The sequence below is a fragment of the Mobula hypostoma genome, chromosome 1, assembly GCF_963921235.1.
Source record: "Mobula hypostoma chromosome 1, sMobHyp1.1, whole genome shotgun sequence".
Lineage (NCBI taxonomy): Eukaryota > Metazoa > Chordata > Chondrichthyes > Myliobatiformes > Myliobatidae > Mobula > Mobula hypostoma.
In genome coordinates, this window is record NC_086097.1 from 54,295,408 (window position 1) to 54,320,024 (window position 24,617).

The window sequence follows — 24,617 nt, forward strand, 5'->3', positions numbered from 1 at the left end:
TAGAGGCAGAGGGAGAATAGTGCGAGCTTAGAAACAGAGCAGGTGACAGGTGAGGGGTGCATTACAGAAATGATGGCAGAGAAAGAATAGATAATAGTGCAGAAGGAAAAAAAGGAGTATGAGTACAGTTGACAGGTGTGGACAGGAGTTAAATTTGTTAGCAAAAGAGCTGGTATAAAATAGGAGATACATATAGGACAACAGAATTAGTAGGAGAGTGGGGGTGCGGGGCAATAGCCAGGAAGTTAGAGAGATTGGATGTGACCGAAAAGAGGATAGCAGGAAAAAAGGTGAAGAAAATCGAAGAGAGAAATCAGCTGATGAGAGACTACAGGGAGTAGAGATGAGAATGATAACAGCAGCATAGTCGGGTTTAACGAGGCGGCAGAAGAAGACACCTGCAGCGACGAAAGAGTGAAATCTCAGAAACGCGAAGCACTTGGTGTCTCCGTGGTGTGATGAACCTGGTGAGTTCAGTTCCTGAAAACTTTTTACTTATTAAAAGTAAGGAAAGGATAGAAAAATATTGTAGCCACCGAACAGAGGCGTGGAATGCCTCTGACACCATATTTCACTTTCATCCAGACGTGTCATTAACCCACCAGATTAGAAACAAATTAAAGCAATATTGGTATCCGATACAATTTAATATGCTACAGTGTGAGGGAAAGCGACAAGGTGGTGGGACCCGAAGATGCCCTTCACTTGCCCCGGGATTTATAAAGTATGACTATGACTTGACAACACTAACCTTTTAAAAGTTCAAAGCCTATTTTAGCTTTTGCAATGGTAATTAGAAGCTTTCGGAATCGGTTGGATTACATTTAAGTAATTGCAATATCGAGTGTACTTTCCTTATTTTAATTTCTTTATTATTTCTGTAGCTGGTTATGAGTCGGAGTTTGTGAAGTTACTCGTGTGCCTGGCTGGTAGTGTGATCAGTATTTTTATGATGCCGTGGATTTGCTCAGTAGTTCTTTTTCACTGTCGATTAAAAGGTGGTGTAATTTGTGTAAACACTTGCAAGTGTAGGTAGGTAAAACAGTAATACATACCACCATCGCTTTGAATTTTTATTATTTACTTTGGGAGAAACTAAAATGAGAGAGTGTACAGCTTGAAGATAATCTGAATAAAATAAATGAAAGCAATAAAAAAGTGAGATATCCGTGTTCATCCTACAATACTTTGGCATTTTGCTCCTATAGTGCAACATTTTATTTTTGTTAAAATTCTTCTTTGATGCTAGACAAATGCGTTTATTGTTGTGCTCACTTGGCGGAAGGAATCGGAGGGTGTCTTTTCAATTTGGAGGGCTCTGGCCAGTGGTGTGCTGTAGGGATTGGTGACGGGTCCTCTGTTGTTCACAGTAAATTTATTATCAAAGTACAGATGTCACCATATACAACCTTGAGATTCATTTTCTTGTGGGCATTCTCAATAAATCAATAATAGAACCACAAAAGACAACAAACTGTGCAAATACAAAACAAGGAATAATAAATATCAAGAACACAGGATGAAGAGTAATTGAACGTGAGTCTATAGGTTGTGGGGCGAGTCCCGAAGTACCTGGGCTTCCTGATGGCAGCAGTGAGAAGAGAGCCTGAGCTGGGTGGTAGGGTCTCTGATCATGGATGCTGCTTTCCTGCAATAATGATTCATGCAGGTGTGCTCATGGTGGGGTGGAGTCATATCCACTACTATTTGTAGGATTTTCTGTTCAAGGGCATTGGTGTTTCCATACCAGGCTGTGATATTGCTGGTCAACGTACTCTCCACCATACATCTGTAGGAGCTTGTTAAAGTTTAGATGTCATGCCAAATTTTAGCAAGCTCCTAAGGAAGTAGAGACGCTGCCGTGCTTTTTTAATAATTGCACTTGTATGCTGGGCCCAGGACAAGTCCTCTGAAATAATAACACCAAGAAATTAAAATTTTCTGATCCTCTGATGACTGGCTCATGGACCTCTGGTTTCCTCCTGTAATCAGGCTCAGGCTCCTTGGTCTTGCTGCCATTGAGTCAGAGGTTGTTGGTAGAGCACCACCCAGCGAGATTTTCAATCTTCCTCCTATATCATGATTCATCACCACTTTGATTTGGCCTATGACAGTGGTGTCACCAGCAAATTTGAATATGGTATTGGAGCTGTTCTTAGCCACACAGCGTAAGAGTAAAGCAAGTAGAGCAGGGGGCTAAACACACAGCTTTGTGGTGCACCTGTTTGTTGGAAATCATGGAAGAGGTGTTGCCAATTTAAACTGTCTGGGGTCTGCAAGTGAGGAAACCGAGGATCCAATCACACAAGGTGCTATTGAGGCCAAGGGCTTGAAGCCTATTGATTAGCTTTGAGTTGGTGATATTGAATAAAGGGCATCTGGATGCATAATAGCTGTATAATTGCTGTCCAGATATTCCACGGTTGAGTGAAGAGCCAAATGAGATGGTATCTGCTGTAGACCTGTTGCTCTGGTAGGCAAATTGGGGTCAATCCAAGTTGCTTCTCAGGCAGGAGTTGATGTGTTTCAATACCAACCCCTCAAATCACTTCATCTCTGTGAATGTAAGTGCTACTAGACGATAGTCATTGGGACAAGTTAACATTTTCTTGGCCACCAGTATGATTGAAGCCTGCTTGAAACTGGTGGATACCTCAGACTGCTGATAGCGAGGTTAATGGTCTCCGTGAACACTCCAGGCAGTTGATCAGCACATGTTTTTAGTACTTGGCCAGGTACCTCATCTGGGCCAGATGCTTTTCTTGGGTTCACCCTCCTGAGGGCAGCTCACAAGTCATCCTCACAGACTGAAATCACAGGATCAGCAGGGGCTCTGGGAGTTCATGACAGTTTCCATGTTTTGGCATAGAAGGCATTGAGCTCATCTGGAAGCAAAGCCCTATTGTTGTCCATGTGGCTTGATTTAACTTTTTAAGAGGTGATCATATTTGAGCCCTGGCACAACTGTCGAGAATTCTTTGTTGATTCAAGTTTAGTCCAGGATTACCACTTTGCCTGTGAGATGGTTTTCCAGAGATCGTAGTTGGACCTCTTGAAACTTTCTTGGTCACCAGATTTGAATGCCTCTGATCTGACCCTCAGCAGATTGTGGATCTCATGGTTCATCCAGGGTTTCTGGTTGGGGACACACTCATCTATAACTGTTTTAATAGAGTCCTTGACAACCATGGTGTATTCATGGTTATCCATAAACGAGTCCTTGAACATGGCCCAGTCCAATGACTTGAAGCATCCTGTGACCGACATTGTTCTAATCTCTGGAGCTTTGCTCTTTAGCCTCTGCCTTTATGCGGGTAGAAGGACAGCTAAGTGACCCAATTTACTGAGATGCTATCTGGGCATGGAACAGTAAGTATTTCCTATCTTGGAACAATAGTGGTCTAGTGAGTTGGGACCTCTGGTGTTACAAGTGATGGTAATTGGGCAGGATTTTCTTCAAGCAAGCCTAGTTGAAATCCCTGACTATGATTTGAAATGTTTCTAATGACAATTTCAATGAGAATATAGTGGGCACGATTACTAATCGGTGGTTTAGTGGACAGTGGGATCTTGCAGTGGTTTAGAGGACAGTGGGATATTACACTGGGAACTATTTCTACTCTGGAAGAGTTGAATGTGTTCTGGTAAATTAAACCAGGTAGGACTTGCACCAGTAAATGGTAGGGCCCCAGAGAGTGTTGGAGAATGGAGACCAAGGAATGTAAACACATGCATAGTTTCCTGAAAGTGGAGCCATGGGTCGACAGCGTGGTGAAGGCATTTGACATGCTTACATATATCAATCAAAGCACTGAGTGCAGGATTTGGGATTCCAATTGTACAAGTCATCAGTAAGACCACACCTTGTGTTCTGATCTAGTTGTCCAGCTGGGGAAGGGTGGAAAAGGTGCAGGAAAAGATCCACAGGGGACGGAGTTGTGAGGAGAGGCTAGAAATAGTGGGGCTTCCTTTGCAGTGTAGATGACTGAGGGGTGACCTTGTCAAAGTTCAAAGTAAATTTATTATCAAAGTACACAAGTCACTATATACAACCCTGAGATTTATTTTCTTGCAGGCATACTAAACTCTGTAGAATAATAACCATAACAGAATCAATGAAACACTGCACCAACCTCGGTGTTCAACCAGTGTGCGAAAGATGACACATTGTGCAAATGCAAAACAGAAAAAATAGTAATTAATAAATGTCAAGAACATGAGATGAGTCTTTGAAAATGAGTCCATAGGTTGTAGGAACATTTCAGTGATGGGGCAAGTGATGTTGAGCGAAGTTATCCCCTTTTGGTTTGAGAGCCTGATGACTGAGGGGTAATAACTGTCCCTGAACCTGCGGCTCCTGTACCACCACCTTGAGGATAGCAGCAAGAAGAAACATGACCTCAGTGTTTGGGGGTCCCTGATGATGGATGCTTCTTTCCAGCAACATTAATTCATGTAGATATGCTCAATAGTGGGAAGGGCTTTACTCGTAATGGTCTGGGCTGTATCCACTGTTTTATGTAGGTCTTTCCATTCAAGGGCATTGGTGTTTCCATGCCAGGCAGTGACGCAGTCAGTCAATATACCCTGCACTGCACATCTGTACAAGTTTGTCAAAGTTTAGATGTCATGCTGAATCTTCAAACTCAAAAGGAAGGAGAATATATACACATAATATTTTAATATTTTTAATATTTAATATTTGTAATCCAGGGAGTGGAAAGTGCAGAATCAAATATTGCTGTGTTGATTGTACATTCTAGTACCAATTGTTTGGTGACAATAAAGTATAAAGTATCAAAGTATATATTCTCCTTCCTTTTTGAGTTTGAAGGTTTAGCATGACATATTTATGTTTTACTTAAAAAAAAACTTTTTTCCCACACAATGGGTATAGTGAACAAGCTGCCAGAGGAAGTTGTATAGTTGAATAGAATTGTAAAATTTAAAGGATACAGATACATAGATAGAAATGGTTGAGGGATAGCTCGGGTACATAACTTGATTGGCATGGATGAGGTGGCCAAAAGGCTTGTTTCTCTGCTGTACAATATAGGAAAGAAAATGGAAATGTGAGCAAACCAGGATATTTCAATGAGTGAGTCAGCACAATAGGACCTGTTGTCTGTTACACACCATTATGGTGATCTCTCTTCACGTGTGCATAATAGCCAATGGGACTCTACTTTCTGACCCTGAGTGTGCCAGCCAAAACCATTGGCCCTGGTCACCCATATTTCCCTGATCGGGAAGCTGAAAGCTCGAATGCTGGATTCCAATGACACAGTTGAGAAGGCCTTCCGACAAAAATCCCTGAACGCATTAAAGTTGTTAAAGCCCTACTCCCAATTATCAGCTGTCAAGTCCTGACACTTGGGAATGTTGTAAAACCATTAAAAGTAAAATAAGTAATTTTTAAGCAAAAATAATCATTCCAGAAATAAATAATCCTAAGAACAATGAAAATGTTTAAATTACTTTTAAAATGTAACTTAGGTGGCACGGTAGCATAGTGGTTAACTGAACACTTTACAGTACAGGCGACCCAACTTCAATTCCAGCCATTGGCTGTAATGAGTTTGTACATTCTCCTTGTGACCACATGTGTTTCCTCTGGGTGCTGTGGTTTCCTCCCACAGTGCAAAGACTTGGAGGTTGATAGGTTAATTGGTCATTGTAGATTGTCCTGTGATGAGGCTTGGATTAAATCAGGGTTGTTAGGTGGCATAGCTCGAAGGACCCGAACGGCCTATTCTGCACTGTATCTGAGTAAATAAATGAATAAGGAGCTCGCATTTTCATTTCTACCCTTAACCACTCTGCATCCATATCCTATGTTTAAATGCTGGGTACATTAACAAGATTGAGCATCACTACTGGGAATCCAGAAGCAGCCATCTTGACGAAACAATGCCCTCGTAGATTAAGTACATTTAGAACTTTTTGCATTTGACTGGACATATGACACCGCCTAGAGACTTTCTGCAACACTTGCCGGTAACATCTGATCTAAAATTACAGATTTAGTTAAACTAGAAAATAAAATTTGGAAGATTTCTGCATTCATAAATTAATATAAAAATGAAATGTTTTAAACAATTTTCAATATTTAGCACATACTTGATTATATTGATTCATGAGATCTTAGTTTAATCTAACAGTGTTCATTAGTATTGGTGGCTAAAGTAGGAATGTTTCATGTTTGTTTCTCTTATTCTGAGTACACTTGCAGCTGACTTCTATAAAATTGTTTATAATTCTTTGTTTTTTTTAAAAAGACTCCAACAACAAGGGCAAGTGAATTTGATTCTTCAGATGAGGAATTTGAAGAAGAGCACCACTTGCCACTCCAAGTATCTTGGTGAGCGTCTCCAGCGGATACAGTGGTGATGTGCTGCACATGTACAGAGACACACAAACACTTGGCTCAGCAGGCAAAATATTACTGTCATTTGAGAAACTTGCAACAGAACTTGTTTCTGCGAGATTTATTGCTCAATCTTAAATCCTCTATGTTAAAATATTCATGCAACACATAAGAGGAATAAGATAAAGTACAGTTTTTACAAATGTAATGATATTTTCACCAATTTCTCAGTCTTTTACATTTTTAAAACTTTTTAGTTAAGAAGGGAGTTTGCAATATGGAAACAAATATTTGGTTGTGATGCACTCTGTAACAGTAAGAAAGTGCTGAAAACTGTCTGACTTGTTATATGTGATCCTGAAATCCAGTGTGGCAGATGTTTGTATCTTCCATCACCAGTTTCTACAAATAATTAGTAAACATTTGACAAAAATGAAACGCTTGCCCTAACCAGCTGGTAATTTGTGCTGCATTCAATTGTCTTTCAGTCCTACTCATTTAAATCATTTTTTAATGTCATTGCGTATCATTTCAGACATGTCCAATTCTTTTTAAATAAAGACATACTCTACTTGAAGATTTAATTATGATGATGCACATCCTGATCTAAAACCGTGTGGCGTAGTATTTTTCTTCTCCCTTCAATTGCTAAAGAATATCTCAAATTCGTGCCTTAGTAACTAATTTGCCTGACTGTGATATTAACTATTTAACTATTCAAAATTTTAATAAGTTTGTTAACCTCTATTACATCTCCTCAGTCTATGTCTGTTCCATTGACATACTATATAGTAATTTTTCATGATCTATAACATACTGATGAATTTTCATTGTATCCTTTTTGTCCTTGCTATAATATGTTGCCCATTCTTTCAGTTTTAAGACAGTTTAATTATTATCTTGTATGTATTTATCATCCCTTTTTGCTTTTGGCCAATAAGGTGCCATGCACTTAATTGTCATAAAAAAGGCATCCGTTAGTCTTGCGAGGCCATGGATCTGCAGCTGGAAAGTCTTCACTCTCCAGGGCGCAGGCCTGGGCAAGGTTGTGTGGAAGACTGGCAGTTGCCAATGCTGCACGTCTCCCCTCTCCACGACACCGATGTTGTCCAAGGGAAGGGCAAGAGCCGATACAGCTTGGTACCAGTGTCGTCGTAGAGCACTGTGTGGTTAAGTGCCTTGCTCAAGGACACAACATGCTGCCTCAGCTGGGGCTTGAACTCACAACCGTCAGATCGCTAGTCAAACGTCTTAACCACTTGGCCACATGTCATAAGATGGCTCTTCAACTGTACCTTAGTGCTTTTCACCTCAGTTCTTGTAGTGGACACGTGAACAGAGAATTTAGCAATTTTTAGATATTTCTGCATGTCTTCTGCTGTTACACTTGTGTTCTTTTTCACCTCCTTCAGCATTGTACGCTGTGCTCTTGGTGTGATCTTTGCAAGATGCTCACTCCGAGGGAGAGTAGCAACAATACTGTGTTTCCTCTATTTGTAGACTATTTCTATTACTGTGGGCTGATGAACACTCAGGTCTTTCAAAATGTTCTTGTAGACTTCCAGCTTCATGCATCTTTACAATTCTTCTAAGGTCCATTGAAAGTTATTTTGATCTATGCATAGTGCACAGAGATCTCTCTTGAGAAGAGCAGGCTTTGTCAGTAACCTGACTTTGTGTGTCTTTTTTATAGGGCAGGGCATCGCCACAACCCATGCCTCTAGTCTCATCTCATCGATTGGAACACCCGTCTCCAAATAGCTTTTCTAGAAGGCATTACTCAGGGGTTCACATTCTTTTTCCAACAAATACATGTAATATTGAATCACTTTTCTCAATAAATAAATAAATGAATAAATGTATTTAATTAGGTTCTCTTTATCTAGTTTTAGAACACATGAAGATGTGATCACATTTTAGGTCACATTTATGCAGAAATAGGGAATGTTGTACAGGGCTCTCAAACTTTCTATTACAGGTTTATTATGCCTCTAATCTAACTCTCATGATACCCATCTCTATTTCTCACCGTCTCCCTTGACCCTCTGTGGTCAAGCTGCTTGACATTTTCTGCAACTATTTTCCAGAAAAACATTTAATATTTCAGTTTGCAGACCATTCCTGACAAAGGGTATTTAACTTGAATTGTTAGCTCTGTCTTTTCCACAGATGTGCCTGGACTTGATGAGTATTTTTGGAATTTAACACACACAAAATGCTGGAGGAACTCTGCAGGTCAAGAGGAAAATTAATAACTGATGTTTTGGGCCAAATAATTGTAACTTCCTGTTCTTTTTTCTTGGATTTCCAGCATCTGCAGTTTTTCTTCTTTCCACAAAGATGATTTACATATTATTTATATTGAATGATTGTTTTTAAATTAAACTTGATAAAGCTTCAGGATTCAGTTGAACTTGCTAGGTTTTTAAAAAAGAAAGGGAGCGATTTGCAAACTGATCGAGATGCAACATCCACTCTAACCCAGAATGATCTTGAACAGCACTGATTCATTGTCTCATTTCAACTGTTCCTACTAATCATTCACACTGGGTTAGAAGGACATTAATTGCATATATTTATAACATGAGGTGGTCCTGTGTGGGCACGTGGCCAAGTGGTTAAGGCATTGGACTAGATACCTGAAGGTCGTGAGTTCGAGCCCCAGCCAAGGGAACATGTTGTGTCCTTGAGCGAGGCACTTAATCACACATTGCTCTGCGACGACACCGGTGCCAAGCTGTATGGGTCCTAATGCCCTTCCCTTGGACAACATTGGTGTCATGGAGAGGGGAGACTTGCAGCATGGGCAACTGCTGGTCTTCCGTACAACCTTGCCCAGGCCTCCACGCTGGAGAGTGAAGACTTTCCAGGCGCAGGTCCATGGTCTCGCAAGACTAACGGATGCCTTTTACCTGGTCCAGCCAGATATCTCTCTCTAAAGGGAAGGATAATGTTCATTTGGATAAGTTCAGTTTTTAGGAGCTTGACGATAAACCACACAAATAAGTCAGCTGGTAGGATAGTCAGTGCAGAAATGAGTTTTTCAGCCCATTGGGTCCACCTGACCGTTAAGCATGTAATCTCTCCACCTTCCCATCAGTTACTCCCTCTGCACCGTAGAGCTGACTTACAGCAATCAATTGGCCTAGCAACGCACACAATGACAGGGAGAATGTGCAAACCACACCGGCAGCATCCGAGGACATGATTGCACTCCTAGCTGCTGGAGCTACAAAGCAGTAGATACACCATGCCACACCAAGGTGGCAACAGAAGGGAATAAACTGCATTTTGAGAATCATTTAGTTGCTTAAGGCTGCTGGAGAACACGTGTGTTTTAAGAAGACACCCAAACTCTACTTGATATTCACTTATTACTAAAAGGGCTGTCCAATCAGAAACTTTTCAAACCACTAAAATAATCAATGTGGTACATTTTTATTGTCAATAAGAAAAAGCTGTTCTTTAAACTATTTATTATTCCAGCTGTTAACTACAGACTTGAAGAAAAAAATTACTTCAATTTGGCTTAATTTCATTTAGGTATGAATTGCTCAGCTTTCAGAAAGTTGGCGAGTCATTTGCAGGATATGCTGCCAAAGCTAATTGAGCCCTCCATTGGTCAGGGTTGACTATGGATCGCTGAGTCCCAGTTGTCTACATTATACACGAGCCAGGGCAGCACAATATGGAGAGCAAGCTGTTGCCGTATGTAGCAGGTTACCCCTCCCAACACAGCTGATGAATCCAAAGGAATAACAGAGATTAATTCAGTCCAGCTGCAGCGCTGTTGCAGAAGTTGCCAGTCAGTGTTGAACTCAGCATGGGACTGCCTTAGGGACTGTGGCTCTGGATTTTTCCTCTGGATCCATAACTGGCTTGCTTACAGAAGGCAAAGAGTGGCTGTAGACGGGTCATATACTGCATGGAGGTCGGTGACCAATGGTGTGCCTCAGGGATCTGTTCTGGGACCCTTACTCTTCGTGATTTTTATAAATGACCAGGATGAGGAAGTGGAGGGATGGGTTAGTAAATTTGCTGATGACACGAAGGTTGGGGGTGTTGTAGATAGTGTGGAGGGCTGTCAGAGGTTACAGTGGGACATTGATAGGATGCAAAACTGGGCTGAGAAGTGGCAGATGGAGTTCAACCCAGATAAGTGTGAAGTGGTTCATTTTGGTAGGTCAAATATGACGGCAGAATGTAGTATTAATGGTAAGACTCTTGGCAGTGTGGAGGATCAAAGGGATCTTGGGGTCCGAGTCCATAGGATGCTCAAAGCAGCTGCACAGATTGACTCTGTGGTTAAAAAGGCGTACGTGTATGAACCTTCATCAATCGTGGAATTGAGTTTAGGAGCTGAGAGAAAATGTTGCAGCTATATAGGACCCTGGTCAGACCCCACTTGGAGTACTGTGCTCAGTTCTGCTCACCTCACTACAGGAAGGATGTGGAAGCCATAGAAAGGGTGAAGAGGAGATTTACAAGGATGTTGCCTGGATTGGGGAGCATGCCTTATGAGAATAGGTTGAGTGAACTCGGCCTTTTCTCCTTGGAGCAACGGAGGATGAGAGGTGACCTGATAGAGGCGTATAAGATGATGAGAGGCATTGATCATGTGGCTAGTCAGAGGCTTTTTCCCAGGGCTGAAATGGTTGCCACAAGAGGACACAGGTTTAAGGTGCTGGGGAGTAGGTACAGAGGAGATGTCAGGGGTAAGTTTTTAACTCAGAGTGGTGAGTGTGTGGAATGGGCTGCCGGCAACGGTGGTGGAGGTGGATACGATAGGGTCTTTTAAGAGACTTTTGGATAGGTACATGGAGCTTAGGGAAAAAAAAGGGCTATGGGTAAGCCTAGTAATTTCTAAGGTAGGGACATGTTCGGCACAACTTTGTGGGCCGAAGGGCCTGAATTGTGCTGTAGGTTTTCTATGTTTCTTCAGTGCCAAAGCCTTCCCGTTGAATGGGTATAGCCTCAAAGCAGCGATCAAAGCTTTCCTCCTTCTGGTTGAGCCGCCAACCACAGCTTACGAGCCCATCCGCCTGGAGCGGCTGTTTATAAGGTGCCAGTAACATGCCCTTGCCCCTCCTCCTGTCAGCAGAAATGATTCCGCTGAGCTTAATAGCTAAGCCACACGTGAAGGCCAGGAACTGGACTTGGTTGTGAGAGGTTATTTGAGACACGCACACGATTGGGTGCATTTAATAGAGAGTGGGAGCTTACCCCCACTCCCATCCCTGGCTATAACAACCCATAAATGCTACTATCCTGAGACAGTCTGTGTAATCAAACTAACTACTAATAATGAGGCCAGAATGTAGACACTGGTGACAATAACTAAAAATCTAATTATCTGTCCAGTCTTCATAAGCAGATGAAAGTATTTGTTGACGCTGATGCCTTGTTTGACAGTGATCTACTGTTGTCTAATAACTATTAGAAGTATAGGATTAATTTTGCAAGTGCAACTTTTGTTGGGCAATTAACTTTCTGAAATAAAGATAGAATTTCTTTGTTATAAATTTAATAGGTTGGATTTAACTGTGCTGAACTACCAACAGTCCCTTGGAATCTGTGCACTACCAGGTAAGCCACTAATTTTCTTCTCATAAAATATAGAAAATCTACAGCACAATACAGGCCCTTCAGCCCACAATGCTGTGCCAAACATGTATTTACTTTAGAAATTACCTAGGGTTACCTATAGCCCTCTATTTTTCAAAGCTCCATGTACCTATCCAAGAGTCTCTTAAAAGACCCTATTGTATCTGCGTCCACCACGCACTCACCTCTCTCTGCTTTTTTAAAAAAAAACTTACCCCTGACATCTCCTCTGTACCTTCTTCCAAGCACCTTAAAAGTGTGCCTTCTCATGTTAGCCATTTCAGCCCTGGGGAAAAGCCTCTGACTATCCACACGATCAATGCCTCTCATCATCTTTACACCTCTCTCAGGTCATCTCTCATCGTCTGTCGCTCCAAGGAGAAAAGGCCAAGTTCACTCAAGCTGTTTTCATAAGACATGCTCCCCAATCCAGGCAACATCCTTGAAAATCTCCTCTGCACCCTTTCTATAGTTTCCACATCCTTCCTGTAGTGAGGTGACCAGAACTGAGCACAGTACTCCAAGTGGGGTCTGACCAGGGTCCTATATAGCTGTAACATTACCTCTCGGCTCTTAAACTCAATCCCACAACTGATGAAGGCCAATGCACCATATGCCTTCTTAACCACAGAGTCAACCTGTGCAGCTGCTTTGAGCATCCTATGGACACAGACCCCAAGATCCCTCTGATCCTCCACACTGCCAAGAGTCTTACCATTAATACTATATTCTGCCAGCATATTTGACCTACCAAAATGAACCACTTCACACTTTTCTGGGTTGAATTCCATCTGCCACTTCTCAGCCCAGTTTTGCATCCTATCAATGTCCCGCTGTAACCTCTGACAGCTCTCCACACTATTCACAACACCCCCAACCTTTGTGTCATCAGCAAATTTACTAACCCATCCCTCCATTTCTTCATCCAGCTCATTTATAAAAATCATAAAGAGTAAGGGTCCCAGAACAGATCCCTGAGGCACACCACTGGTCACCAACCTCCATGCAGAATATGACCCGCCTACAACCACTCTTTGCCTTCTGTGGGCAAGCCAGTTCTGGATCCACAAAGCAATGTCCCCTTGGATCCCATGCCATCTTACTTTCTCAATAAGCCTGGCATGGGGTACCTTATCAAATGCCTTGCTGAAGTCCATATAGACTACATCTACTGCTCTACCTTCATCAATGTGATTAGTCACATCCTCAAGAAATTCAATCAGGCTCGTAAGGCACAATCTGCCTTTGACAAAGCCATGCTGACTATTCCTAATCATATGCCTCTCCAAATGTTCATAAATCCTGCCTCTCAGGACCTTCTCCATCAACTTAACAACCACTGAAGTAAGACTCACTGGTCTATAATTTCCTGGGCTATCTCTACTCCTTTCTTGAATAAGGGAACAATATTTGCAACCCTCCAATTCTCTGGAACCATTCCTGTCTCCATTGATGATGCAAAGATCATTGCCAGAGGCTCAGCAATCTCCTCCCTCACCTCTCACAGTAGCCTGGGGTATATCTCGTCTGGTCCCAGTGACTTATCCAACCTGATGCTTTCCAAAAGCTCCAGCACATCCTCTTTCTTAATGTCTGTATGCTCAAGCTTTTCAGTCCGCTGTGTCATCTCTACAATCACCAAGATCCTTTTCCGTAATTAATACTGAAGCAAAGTATTCATTAAATATCCCTGCTATCTCCTTCGGTTCCATACATACTTTTCCACTGTCACACTTGATTGGACCTCTTCTCTTGTGTCTTATCCTCTTGCTCTTCACATACTTGTAGAATGCCTTGGAGTTTTCCTTAATCTTGGTCGCCAAGGCCTTCTTAAGGCCCCTTCTGGGTCTCCTAATTTCATTCTTAAGCTCCTTCTTGCTCACCTTATAATCTTCTAGATCTCTATCATTACCTAGTTTTTTGTACCATTCGTAAGCTTTTCTTCCTGACTAGATTACAACAGCCTTTGTGCACCACAGTTTCTGTACCCTACCATTCTTTCCCTATCTCATTGGAACATACCAGTGCAGAACTCCACACAAATATCCCCTGAACATTTGCCACATTTCTGCCATACATTTCCCTGAGAGCATCTTATCCAATTTATGCTTCCAAGTTCCTGCCTGATAGCCTCATATTTCCCCTTACTCCAATTAAACGCTTTCCAAACTTGTCTGTTCCTATCCCTCTCTAATGCTAATATAAAGGAGATAGAATTATGATCACTATCTCCAAAATGCTTTCCCACTGAGAGACCTGACATGTGACCAGGTTCATTTCCCAATAGCAGATCAAGTACAGCCTCTCCTCTTGTAGACTTATTTACATATTGTATCAGGAAACCTTGCTGAACACACCTAACAAACTCCACCTCATCTACACCCCTCGATCTAGGGAGATGCCAATTTACACTAGTGGACTGTTGATCTGAAATATTAACTGTTCCTCCCTCCACTACTGTCTGACTCACTGAATATTTCCACCATTTGGTTTTTGAGATTTCCAGATCTTACAGCTTCTTTTGGCTTTTAATCCCTTCCCCAAAGGTATTTCACAAAGGACACTTTTGCCTTCAAGATACCTCAGACATGTTGCTATCTGCTTACCTATCCAACTATGCAAATATTTAACTGAAAACTTGCTGTTAATGAGTTTTAAAAACTTGCTATACTGCTAAACATGCAGCATTCAACAATCTTGGATTATGAATGCTCAATTATAGAGTTCTACATTGTTGAAGTGGTGCCTCGATCCTGCCCCATCTATGCTGAAATTGTGCCCATCTCATTATGCCTATCTATTCTAATCCCACTTAATTGCATTAATTCCACATTTGTCTGTCCTGCTCATTCAAGTACCTGTCTGGTGTTGCTTAAATGTTCTTTCTGTTCCTGTCTCCATAACCTCCTGTGCCACTTTCTGAGCTTGCTATGATCTTGTGCAGTTGCCTGACTCCACCATACCAGATGGTGATGTCAGCCTTTCTAGTGTGGTGGCCAGAACTCCGTGCAATACTCGAAGTATGGTCTCACCATTGACTTGTACGGTTGTAACTTAAAAGTCCCAATTCTTATACTCAGTGTTTCAGCTGATGAAAGGAAGCATTCCATATGCTCTCCTCATTACCCTGCGTATCTGTGTTCCCATTTTCAGGGAACTATATACTTGCACCCAAAGATTTCCTTATGATACACTCCTCCCTAGGGCCCTATCGCTCATTGTGTGTGTTGTGCTGTGGTCTAACCTCCCGAAAAGTATCACATCAGTTTCCCCAAATTAAATTATTTCCCAGTTGATCCAGATCTTGTAGTCATCTGATCCAACCTTCTTCACTGTCCACTATATCACTAATTTTGGCGTCATCTGCAAACTTGCTAACCATGCCACTTACATTGTCAACCAAATCATTGATAAATACTGTTTTATTTAAACAGGTTGTAAATTTAAAGATGTAAGGAGGAACCTTCAGAAAGATCTAGGTAATGGATATTCTATTTAAACTCTCTAGACTTGAATTTCAATATAGACATTTCAGGATTGTACTGTACAATGTCAATATTTCATATTTTTTAATACATGGGGTGGGGAGTATCAATCCTAGAAAAGTGCCTCTAGGACCATTTTTTGTAATCAGAAGCTGCATCATCTGCCATGTGTCAAGAAACAGAGCTGAAAAATATTGTTTTCCTATTTACTTCTTTCACTATCTGTAATAGCCAATTATATTCTGTATTTTTTTTTGGGTAGTAATTTGTCAGTGCTGAAAGGGCAAATTGGCTTTGCCATAATGGCAGTAATATAGGTTACTTGGATTGCTTTCCTCTCCTTTCCCAACCAACAGTAAAAGGTAAAACAAGAAATCTAACTTGTAGAAACAATTACAAATGTGTGTATTAGCTTTTTTAGACAAATTCTGCAAACTGTACAGTTGTTCAAGTCTTGTTATGCGCATAAACACTTTAGAGATGTATTAGTGCATATAACCATAGGAATTAGGACTTCAATCACTCAAGCCTCTGTTGTGGCTTATCTAATTGTAACCTGAGCTCTACATTCCTGTCTACCTACAGTAACTTTTCACCCGCTTGTATCAATCTTTAAAGGTTAGCTTTATTTGTCACATTCATCGAAACATACAGATGCAACAACCAACAATGCAAGCATGTGCCAGAAGCAGCCCGCAATTGTTGCCTTGCCCCTGATGCCAATTAGCATGCCCATAATTACTAGCCCTAACCTGTCCTCCTTTGGAATGTGCAAGGGAACTGGGGAACCTAGAGGAAATGCACACTGTTACAGGGGAAATACACAAATTCCTTAGACATCAGAGGGAACTGAACCAAATCACTGGCACTCCAAAGCATTATACTGTACTAACGACTAGCCCAATCTACCTCTGGTTTAAAAATACTTCGCTTCTGCTTCTACCATCCTTTTGAAGCTGGCCCTGAGAAGGGAGGAAAAACACATCCGGCTTAAATAGGTTATGCTTATCTTTTTAATAAATGCCCTTTGTTCCAGATTTTCAAACTTTCATGGAACTGCTTCAAATGTGTTAACAACCTTCCTTGTACACAGAGACCAAATTATCTGCATTTTATTCTTAAATTTGTCAACATTTAGATACATAGGATAAATCTGATATTTCTTCCCCCTTCCCATCTGCCACCCCCCACATTTGCTAGATCTTTGCCCAAACATGTAATCTACCTACATCCCTTTGCAGCTTCATATTGGTTCTCTTTATATTTTCTATTGACCAAATCATTAGTGCTTTCATTCAAGTCATTTGTAAAAGGACTTCAGCATTGAACTCATTCACATCTAGCCAACAATAAAAAATATTAGTTTCTTATCTTGCTTTTTGTTAGCCATTTAATCATGTATACACTCCTTTCCCCATGAGCTTTTGTTTTGTGAGTTAATATTAGATGTGGCATAATTCATAATATCCATCTTCAACTATTGACAGAGGACCTCAAGAGCTACAATATACAAGATGTATTTGTGTTCTGCACCAAGGGAGAAATGGTGAAGTACAGGGTTCCAAGCTTGTTAGAATCATACCAGCAGGAAGGATTCACGGTGCATCACCATCCTTTACCTGATGGAAGTGTTCCTGATATTGTGAGCTGTTGGAAAATTCTGGAAGAGTTGAGAATCTGCTTGGAAAACAGCAAGACAACCCTTATCCAGTAAGTGGTATTTCAGTCTGTTGCAAACTTGCATTGTAAAATGTATATAGTTCTTTACATTATTAAGGATCAAAAACTCTATAGTGACAACTATCACGGCCATTTAATTTCCAGCAAGGTTATATAATGCCCCGATTCACATCTTTACTGTTTATGCATGTCATTTAGCAGTTCTGTAAGAGCAGTCTGTTCTGCTTTCAGCCTGTTTGGGTTATTGTTGATGATGAGGAATGTGAGCCATCCAATTAGGATGGTAGAACTGAGGGGAGGTTTATCTAGTGATGGCTCTAAGGTTGGTCTTGGGGGTTTTTATTTTGTTCGGTGGGAGATGACGAGAGAAGACACGGGAGAAATGGTCGTAGGATACGACCTGGTGGGAGACCTGTTTGTTCAAGATGGATTGCGAGCAACGTTTGGAAGATGGTGTGTGCTTTCATGCTGACCAGCGCAAGTGACAGAAGTTCAAAATGAGCTCCAACTTGTGCACATTTGACTGCTTAATTAAAATGGGCCCTTTTCTTTGTTATCCTTTACTAACCTTTCAGTTAAGATTCATAAATAGAATTCTTTCAATCGTATGCAATGTACTGTCTGTTATTTTGCAGCAGTAACGTGTAACAGGGTAGCAAATTACAAGAACCAGGTTTGAGACAGGAGAGCCATCTCAGTCTCACGAGTTTTTTGGGACCTGAGAGTGCTTTCCCTAGACTTGCACAGCCAAGGAAACTAGGGGGTTCCAGTTATAATTTCCAAACAGTTATACTATTATGGGAAATTCCTTCAGCTGAAAATGCATAGTGCTATGAAATAGCGATTGCATTGTATAGCAGCTTTAATGTAGCAACACATCCTATAGCATTTTGCATAAATTCCACCCAAGATATCTTAAAGCTGCCAAGCAAAGGACTCTGAGGAGTCCTTTGAAGGAGGAAAGAGAATTGGAAGGAAATTTGAGTTTGGGGTGTGGGCAGTTTGAGCGATTTAAGGGATCGCAAGATCAATGGTGAAATGAGGATTTAATTGAAACACTTTCCCCACCCCAATCATCTCCCACTTCTATGATGTTAGAACACAGACCTCAATTGTTCCCTAAAGGCTCTTGAATAAGTGAATCATCCCAGTGTTATTGCTGAGAACAATTACTCCTCAACCATCAGGCTCTTGAACCAGAGGGGATAACTTCACTTGCCCCATCACTGAACTGTTCCTACAACCTATGGACTCACTTTCAAGGATTCTTCATCTCATATTCACAAGATCACAAGACAAAGGAGCAGAAGTAGGCCATTCGGCCCATCGAGTCTGCTCCGCAGCTCCCCCATGAGCTAAACTATTCACCCATCTAGTTCCAATTTCCCCATATCCCTTGACACTCTGACTAATTAGATACCTGTCAATCTCCTCCTCAAACACCCTCAATGATCGGGCCTCCACAGCTGTATGTGGCAACGAATTCCACAAATCCACGACCCTCTGGCTAAAAAAATTTCTCCTCATCTCTGTTTTAACTGGGTACCCTCCAGTTCTATGACTATGGCCTCTCTGTCCTGGACTCACCCACCAAGGGAAACAACCTTCCCACATCTACTCTGTCCTGCTCCTCTACCTATCTTGGTGTCATCCGCAAACTTAGCCACAAAACCATTTAATCCATAATCCAAATCATCGATATACATTGTAAAAAGAAGCGGCCCCAACACCGACCCCTGCGGAACACCACTAGTAACCAGCAACTAATCTGAATAGGATCCCTTTATTCCCACCCTTTGTTTTCTGCCTATCAGCCAATGCTCCACCCATTTCAATATCTTTCCTGTAATTCCACAGGCTCTCTTCTTATTAAGCAGCCTCATTTGCGGCACCTTATCGAAGGCCTTTTGAAAATCCAAATACACAACATCCACAGCCTCTCCCTTGTCAATCTTATCAAGATTACCTCAAAAAATTCCAATAGGTTGGTGAGGCAGGATCTTCCCTTCATGAAACCATGCTGGCTTTGGCCTATCTTGTCATGAACCTCGAGGTATTTCATAACCTCGTCCTTGAGGATTGACTCCAATATCGTTCCAACTACCGATGTCAGACTAATAGGTCTGTAATTTTCTTTTTGCTGCCTCCTTCCTTTCTTAAATAGTGGAACTACATTTGCGACCTTCCAGTCCTCCGGAACCATGCCAGAGTCTATTGATTCCTGGAAGATCATTTCCAATGCTTCCACAATCTCCAAAGCCACCTCCTTCAGAACCCTTGGGTGCACCTCATCCGGACCGGGAGACTTATCTACTCTTAGTCCATTTAGCTTCCCAAGCACTTTCTCTCTAGTAATCTTGACTGTACCTAATTCTATTCCCTGATACCTCTGGCTATCACGTATATTGCTCATGTCTTCCACTGTGAAGACTGATGCAAAATACTCATTCAGTTCCTCCGCCATCTCTTTGTTATCCATTATAATTTCTCCGGCATCATTTTCAATCAGTCCCGTATCTACCCTTGTCACTCTTTTACTCTTCATATATTTTTTAAAAAACTCTTAGTATCCTTTTTTATGTTAAACGCCAACTTCCTTTCATAATTCGTCTTTTCTTTCCTTAATGACTTTCTTAGTTTCCTTCTGTAAGTTTTTAAAAGTCTCCAGTCCTCATTTTTCCCACTAATTTTTGCTTTCTTGTACGCCGTTTCTTTTGCTTTTATTTTTGCCTTAACCTCTCATTAGCCACATTTGTGCCATTTTTCCATTCATGATTTTCTTTTTTCTTGGAATATATTTTTCCTGCATTTTCCTTATTTCTTGTAGGAATTTCATCCAATTCTGCTCTGCCATCCCTCCATTTAGCTTACTTTTCCAATCGACTTGGGCCAGTTCCTCTCTCATACCACTGTAATTTCCCCTGTTCCACTGAAATATCGATACACCTGATACCAGCTTCTCCTTTTCAAATTTGAAACTGAACTAATTTCCCCTGTTCCACTGAAATATCGATACACCTGATACCAGCTTCTCCTTTTCAAATTTGAAACTGAACTCAATCATATTATGATCACTACTTCCAAGGGGTTCCTTTACCTCCAGCTCCCTAATCGCCTCAGGTTCATTACACAGCACCTAAACCAAAACAGTCCCCTGCTGGGCTTCTGGACAAGCTGCTCCAAAAAGCCATCCTGTAGGCATTCTACAAACTCCCTCTCCTGAGATCCATTACCTTCCCGACTTTCCCAATCCACTTTCATATTAAAATTCCCCATAATTATCTTGACATTTTCCTTCTGACACGCTTTTTCTATTTCCAGCTGCAACTTGTAGTCCACATCCCGGCTGCTGTTTGGAGGCCTGTATATAACTGCTATTAGTGTCTTTTTACCCTTGCCATTTCTTAATTCTACCCATAAGGATTCTACCTCTTCTGATCCTATGTCCCTTCTTTCTATTGATTTGATATCGTTACTTACCATCAGGGCCACGCCACCCCCTTTACCTACCTTCCTATCTTTCCTATACACTGTGTATCCTTGGATATTCAGCTCCCAATCACAAGCATCATTTAGCCATGACTCCGTGATGGCCACAATGTCATATCTTTTAACCTGCAGCTGCGCAGCAAGGTCATCCACTTTATTTCTAATGCTGCATGCATTTAAGTACAGTACATTTAGATCAGTATCTGTTGCCGATTTTGCTATATTTCTATTTTGTAGCAAATTATCCTGTATATTCACGAGCCTGTCCTTGCCATCTTTGCTGCACAGTATTTTTGACTTATTTCTGTTTTCCTCTTCCTCAACCCTAACACTTTATTCTGGATACTTATTAAGTATTTCTTACATTCATTCATTTTTCTTTTTTACATTTGCAGTTTGTTGTCTTTCTCACACTGGCTGAATGCCCAAGGTGGTGCATCCTTTTATTGATTGTGTTAATAGTTATTACTTTATAGATTTACTGGTTATGCCTGCAAGAAAATTAATTATGAACTTTGATATGGATATTTTGATCAAACTTTGACCATTGTGACATGAAAATGTCAAGTATATTAAGCAATTCTCTGATATATTTTTGCAGATGTTATGGAGGTCTAGGACGCTCATGTCTAAGTAAGTGCAAATTTCTGCTCCTGTGTCTTGTAATTTTCTTTCAGCCCCTGCCCCAACTCAAAGTGTACCCAATTGAGAAATTCTATTTAATGACTGATTATACCTTGTGTATTTTCATAAATTTGTGTTTTAGTTGCTGCATGTCTCCTTCTTCAACTGGCTGATACTATGCTACCAGAAGCAGCAATTAACCTTCTTCGTGAACTAAGAGGAACCAGAGCTATTCAAACTGTCAAGGTAAAGTGGACTATAAAGCTTCTCACTACCCTTTCCTTCTGCTACCACTTTTCTAGTTAATTGATTCTGGCTGGAAAAATCTTCAGGTGGAAGGAAAATTCTTGTATTTCCAAGATGTCTAAAGTTCTGTATTGTCACATTCTTGTACGTTTTTTTAAAGACTGCCGCATTTTAAATTAAATGCAATTAAGAGACCAGAAGCTAAATTATCTGTACAAAGTTGTTCACTGTTTTGCTCTGCTCAGATTTTGATAGATTGCTCTAGCCTAAAAGCTCATCTAATCTCCCTTTGACAAGAAAGCAGGAGTCCTGCAGCTGTGCCCCCTTTCCTCTCCTGTCACCTCCCATCTGTTGTCTTCCTTCATCTCCTTTCTAAGGCTTAAGGCAACTGAGTTGCTGTTTAGCTTCAGTATCTATTATTATTACTACACTTGAACAAAGCACTTTAATACTTGGGTATCTGCTGTCTTTAGGAAGCAGGACAAGGCATCAAGATAGATTAAAGTTACTCAGCACTCCAAGGCACTTGCTGGCTACTGAAGGCAATGAAGATTCCAGTGTGGGTATTTAAGGTTTTTTGGAATAGCTCCAAGATGCTATTTTAGTGTTTACATTGAGGCATATAGAATTCTGAACTCTGGCTGGACAGTAGAACAAGGGGGAACCAACTCAGGCCATGAACTTGGCTATTTAGGAGCATGATAAGAAATTTCAAGGTTGTTAATTGTGTCCTCAAAGTTGGAGAATTGTTTTTTAATATATTCAAAACTGATCAAAATAAGGAGAGGAAATCATGTGGGCAAACCAAATACAAAATGAGTTATGATCTTAATGCTAAACTGAAGGAGCAAAGGCCTACATCATCTATTTCCAACCTCAAACACCAGTGCATACTCTGCCTTTTTAAATGAACTGTAGCTACCCTTAACAATGCAAATCCCACTTTCTCTGATCTTATAGTCACAGCTCCCAAACCCCAAATCTTACTTTTAACTCCTCATGATTACTTTCCTCCTTAAGCCACATATTGCTTCTGCTCAACTGCCAGCTTTTCTTTACAGCAGACAGTGACATAATAAAACACATTTTGAATTTGTAACCCTTGGACAAGCCTAAATACAAGACGTGTATCTGTCACAAAATAGGGAGAGCAACAGCCTAATTCAGTGTCAATAAGACAGCATATACCACTTGCTCATTCCCACTAGATAACTTCAGCTATCCTTCTACCCTCCATTTCTGCAGTTAGAAGGCCAGCTAACCAAGAGACGAATGAGCTATTAATTCCCCCTGGGATCAAGAAAATGGAGTAAAATACAAGTGTGCCACTTAAAAATACCACAATCCTTGAACTGCAACATACTGTATGTAATACAATGAGAATATACTGTAGGCGAAATCTGACTTCATCATGGAGATTCCTTAGAAATGTCCTTCAGAGCTCCAGCATCTTCGTTCCAGAAGGCAACTGCTATGGAACAGGGCTACCTCTGCTATTACACTCGTGCACAGTACAAACAAACCATTCATTTTCTGAAAGCTTGGTGCCAGCAAACAATGTCATAGCATTCAATTCTGGGATAAGAGTTAAGTTAAAGGTGATTTGAGCTTGTCTATTTAGGAATTAGTTTTAGTAAAGAACTGTAAAATGAATGTTTCTTGTTTGTTTGACAGCAATATAATTACTTGCATGATTTTCGAGATAATCTGGCAACATACTTGGAAACAAAGGAAGACTCGCCATGTCGATCAGTGTCAAGATGAAGGTTAAATGCAGAAATTTCAGACTGTATTGTCATTTGTAAAATTGTAAATACTATATTAACTTTTTGATTTAAAAACAAATCTTCTAAACAATCAATACTTAAGACTTGAAATTATTGTACACAAACTGATTATCCAAATACATAAATTAGTACAAAGAATAACTTGTATTCAGCAACTAAATGGGTTGAATTCAGTTCCAATAGGAGCGTTATTCTTTGTGTATTTTGAGTTCACTGATGAACTGGGCCACTCCGAGACTTCAGTTGCTCCTTGTATATTATTAATAAAATTAAGTTACAATCAACTAATGGAAGTTACCAATGTTGACATTCAAAGTATAGGTAGCTTAACTATTTTCTACATTAGTGCATTTGCTCTTAAGAAAATGCATTTTCCTTTACCCCATCTTAAAAGAAGGATCTTAGGAGCAACATACACTTTCTTAACATTGTCAGTGCTTTGCCCAGGATTGTCCAAAAATAGGCAAACTGGGTAACTGAAATGGAATACTGGAGTAAAAAACTGAAGAGGTGGTGCTGCTGCCATTTTTCTATGAACAACCATGGGTTCCCAGATACAACTTGAAACACAAGGGAATTCTCCTGCTCCAATATTGACCAATTAACCAGATTCTGATTTAGTGATATTGAGTATATAATTTACAATAGTAATTTCATTTAACTGTTCAATTAGCTAAAAAGTACCTTAATACTTTTCATGGCGTGTGACCACAGCCAGAAGTGAGGAAATCTGGCTCGTTTTATTTTAAGTTTCAATTTTCAGCATATAACAGTTTGATTATACATATTCTCTCCACCATAAACAGACTCAATCTGTAGTAACACAGTGGATCATTTGCTCTATTTTTCCAAGCATCAGTTCTAAAGACTATCCAATCCCATCGTCCCTTCAGTTATTTATCTAATTCACTGTAGAAGTTTTTAAATCTAATCTACTTCCACTGCCATTTCAGGTATTGCATTCTAATTTATAAATTGCAACATAGAAATTGTTTTATTCTTCTATCCAATGATTTCATTTTCCCTGTGACACCAAATTCAGTTACTTGCTGTCTTCCTAGCAGAAGCAAATTTTCTCCCAAAACTATTCAATTTCAAACATCTCTAAAATCTTCCATCAATTTTCTCAGCTCCAAAATAAGCAACACACAGAAAATTTCCTTGGTGCACTGAGGTCTTGATGTTTCCTTGGAAGAATGAAGCCCCAGATTAGGCAATGTTCCAATTGACTAAATGGTGATTTGTAAAAGTTTAGTCTAAGTACCACCAGATACACTCCAGCAGTTCCCAAATCTGATATTTACACAAGCAAGAAAAACAGGGTACTGTTGTCAT

General features: G+C 40.5%; 1 protein-coding gene across 2 annotated transcripts; it reads left to right on the plus strand.

The window, feature by feature from the left end:
• Positions 1-24,570, plus strand: cdkn3 (cyclin dependent kinase inhibitor 3). 2 transcript variants are annotated; one of them, XR_010018064.1, is made up of 9 exons: positions 1-467; positions 6,279-6,361; positions 11,898-11,953; positions 15,406-15,450; positions 16,944-17,166; positions 21,227-21,258; positions 21,392-21,495; positions 21,969-22,054; positions 23,170-23,272. XR_010018064.1 is itself a non-coding variant. In XM_063049079.1 (8 exons), exons 1-8 carry the CDS (start codon positions 459-461, stop codon positions 23,257-23,259), a joined length of 642 nt encoding a protein of 213 aa, XP_062905149.1. In that variant the 5' UTR covers positions 1-458; the 3' UTR covers positions 23,260-24,570. The 2 variants fall into 2 exon arrangements, 1 of the variants encoding a protein (XP_062905149.1); XM_063049079.1 differs by lacking the exon at positions 21,969-22,054 and having other exon boundaries at positions 23,170-24,570.
• Positions 24,571-24,617: the final 47 nt, after the last annotated feature.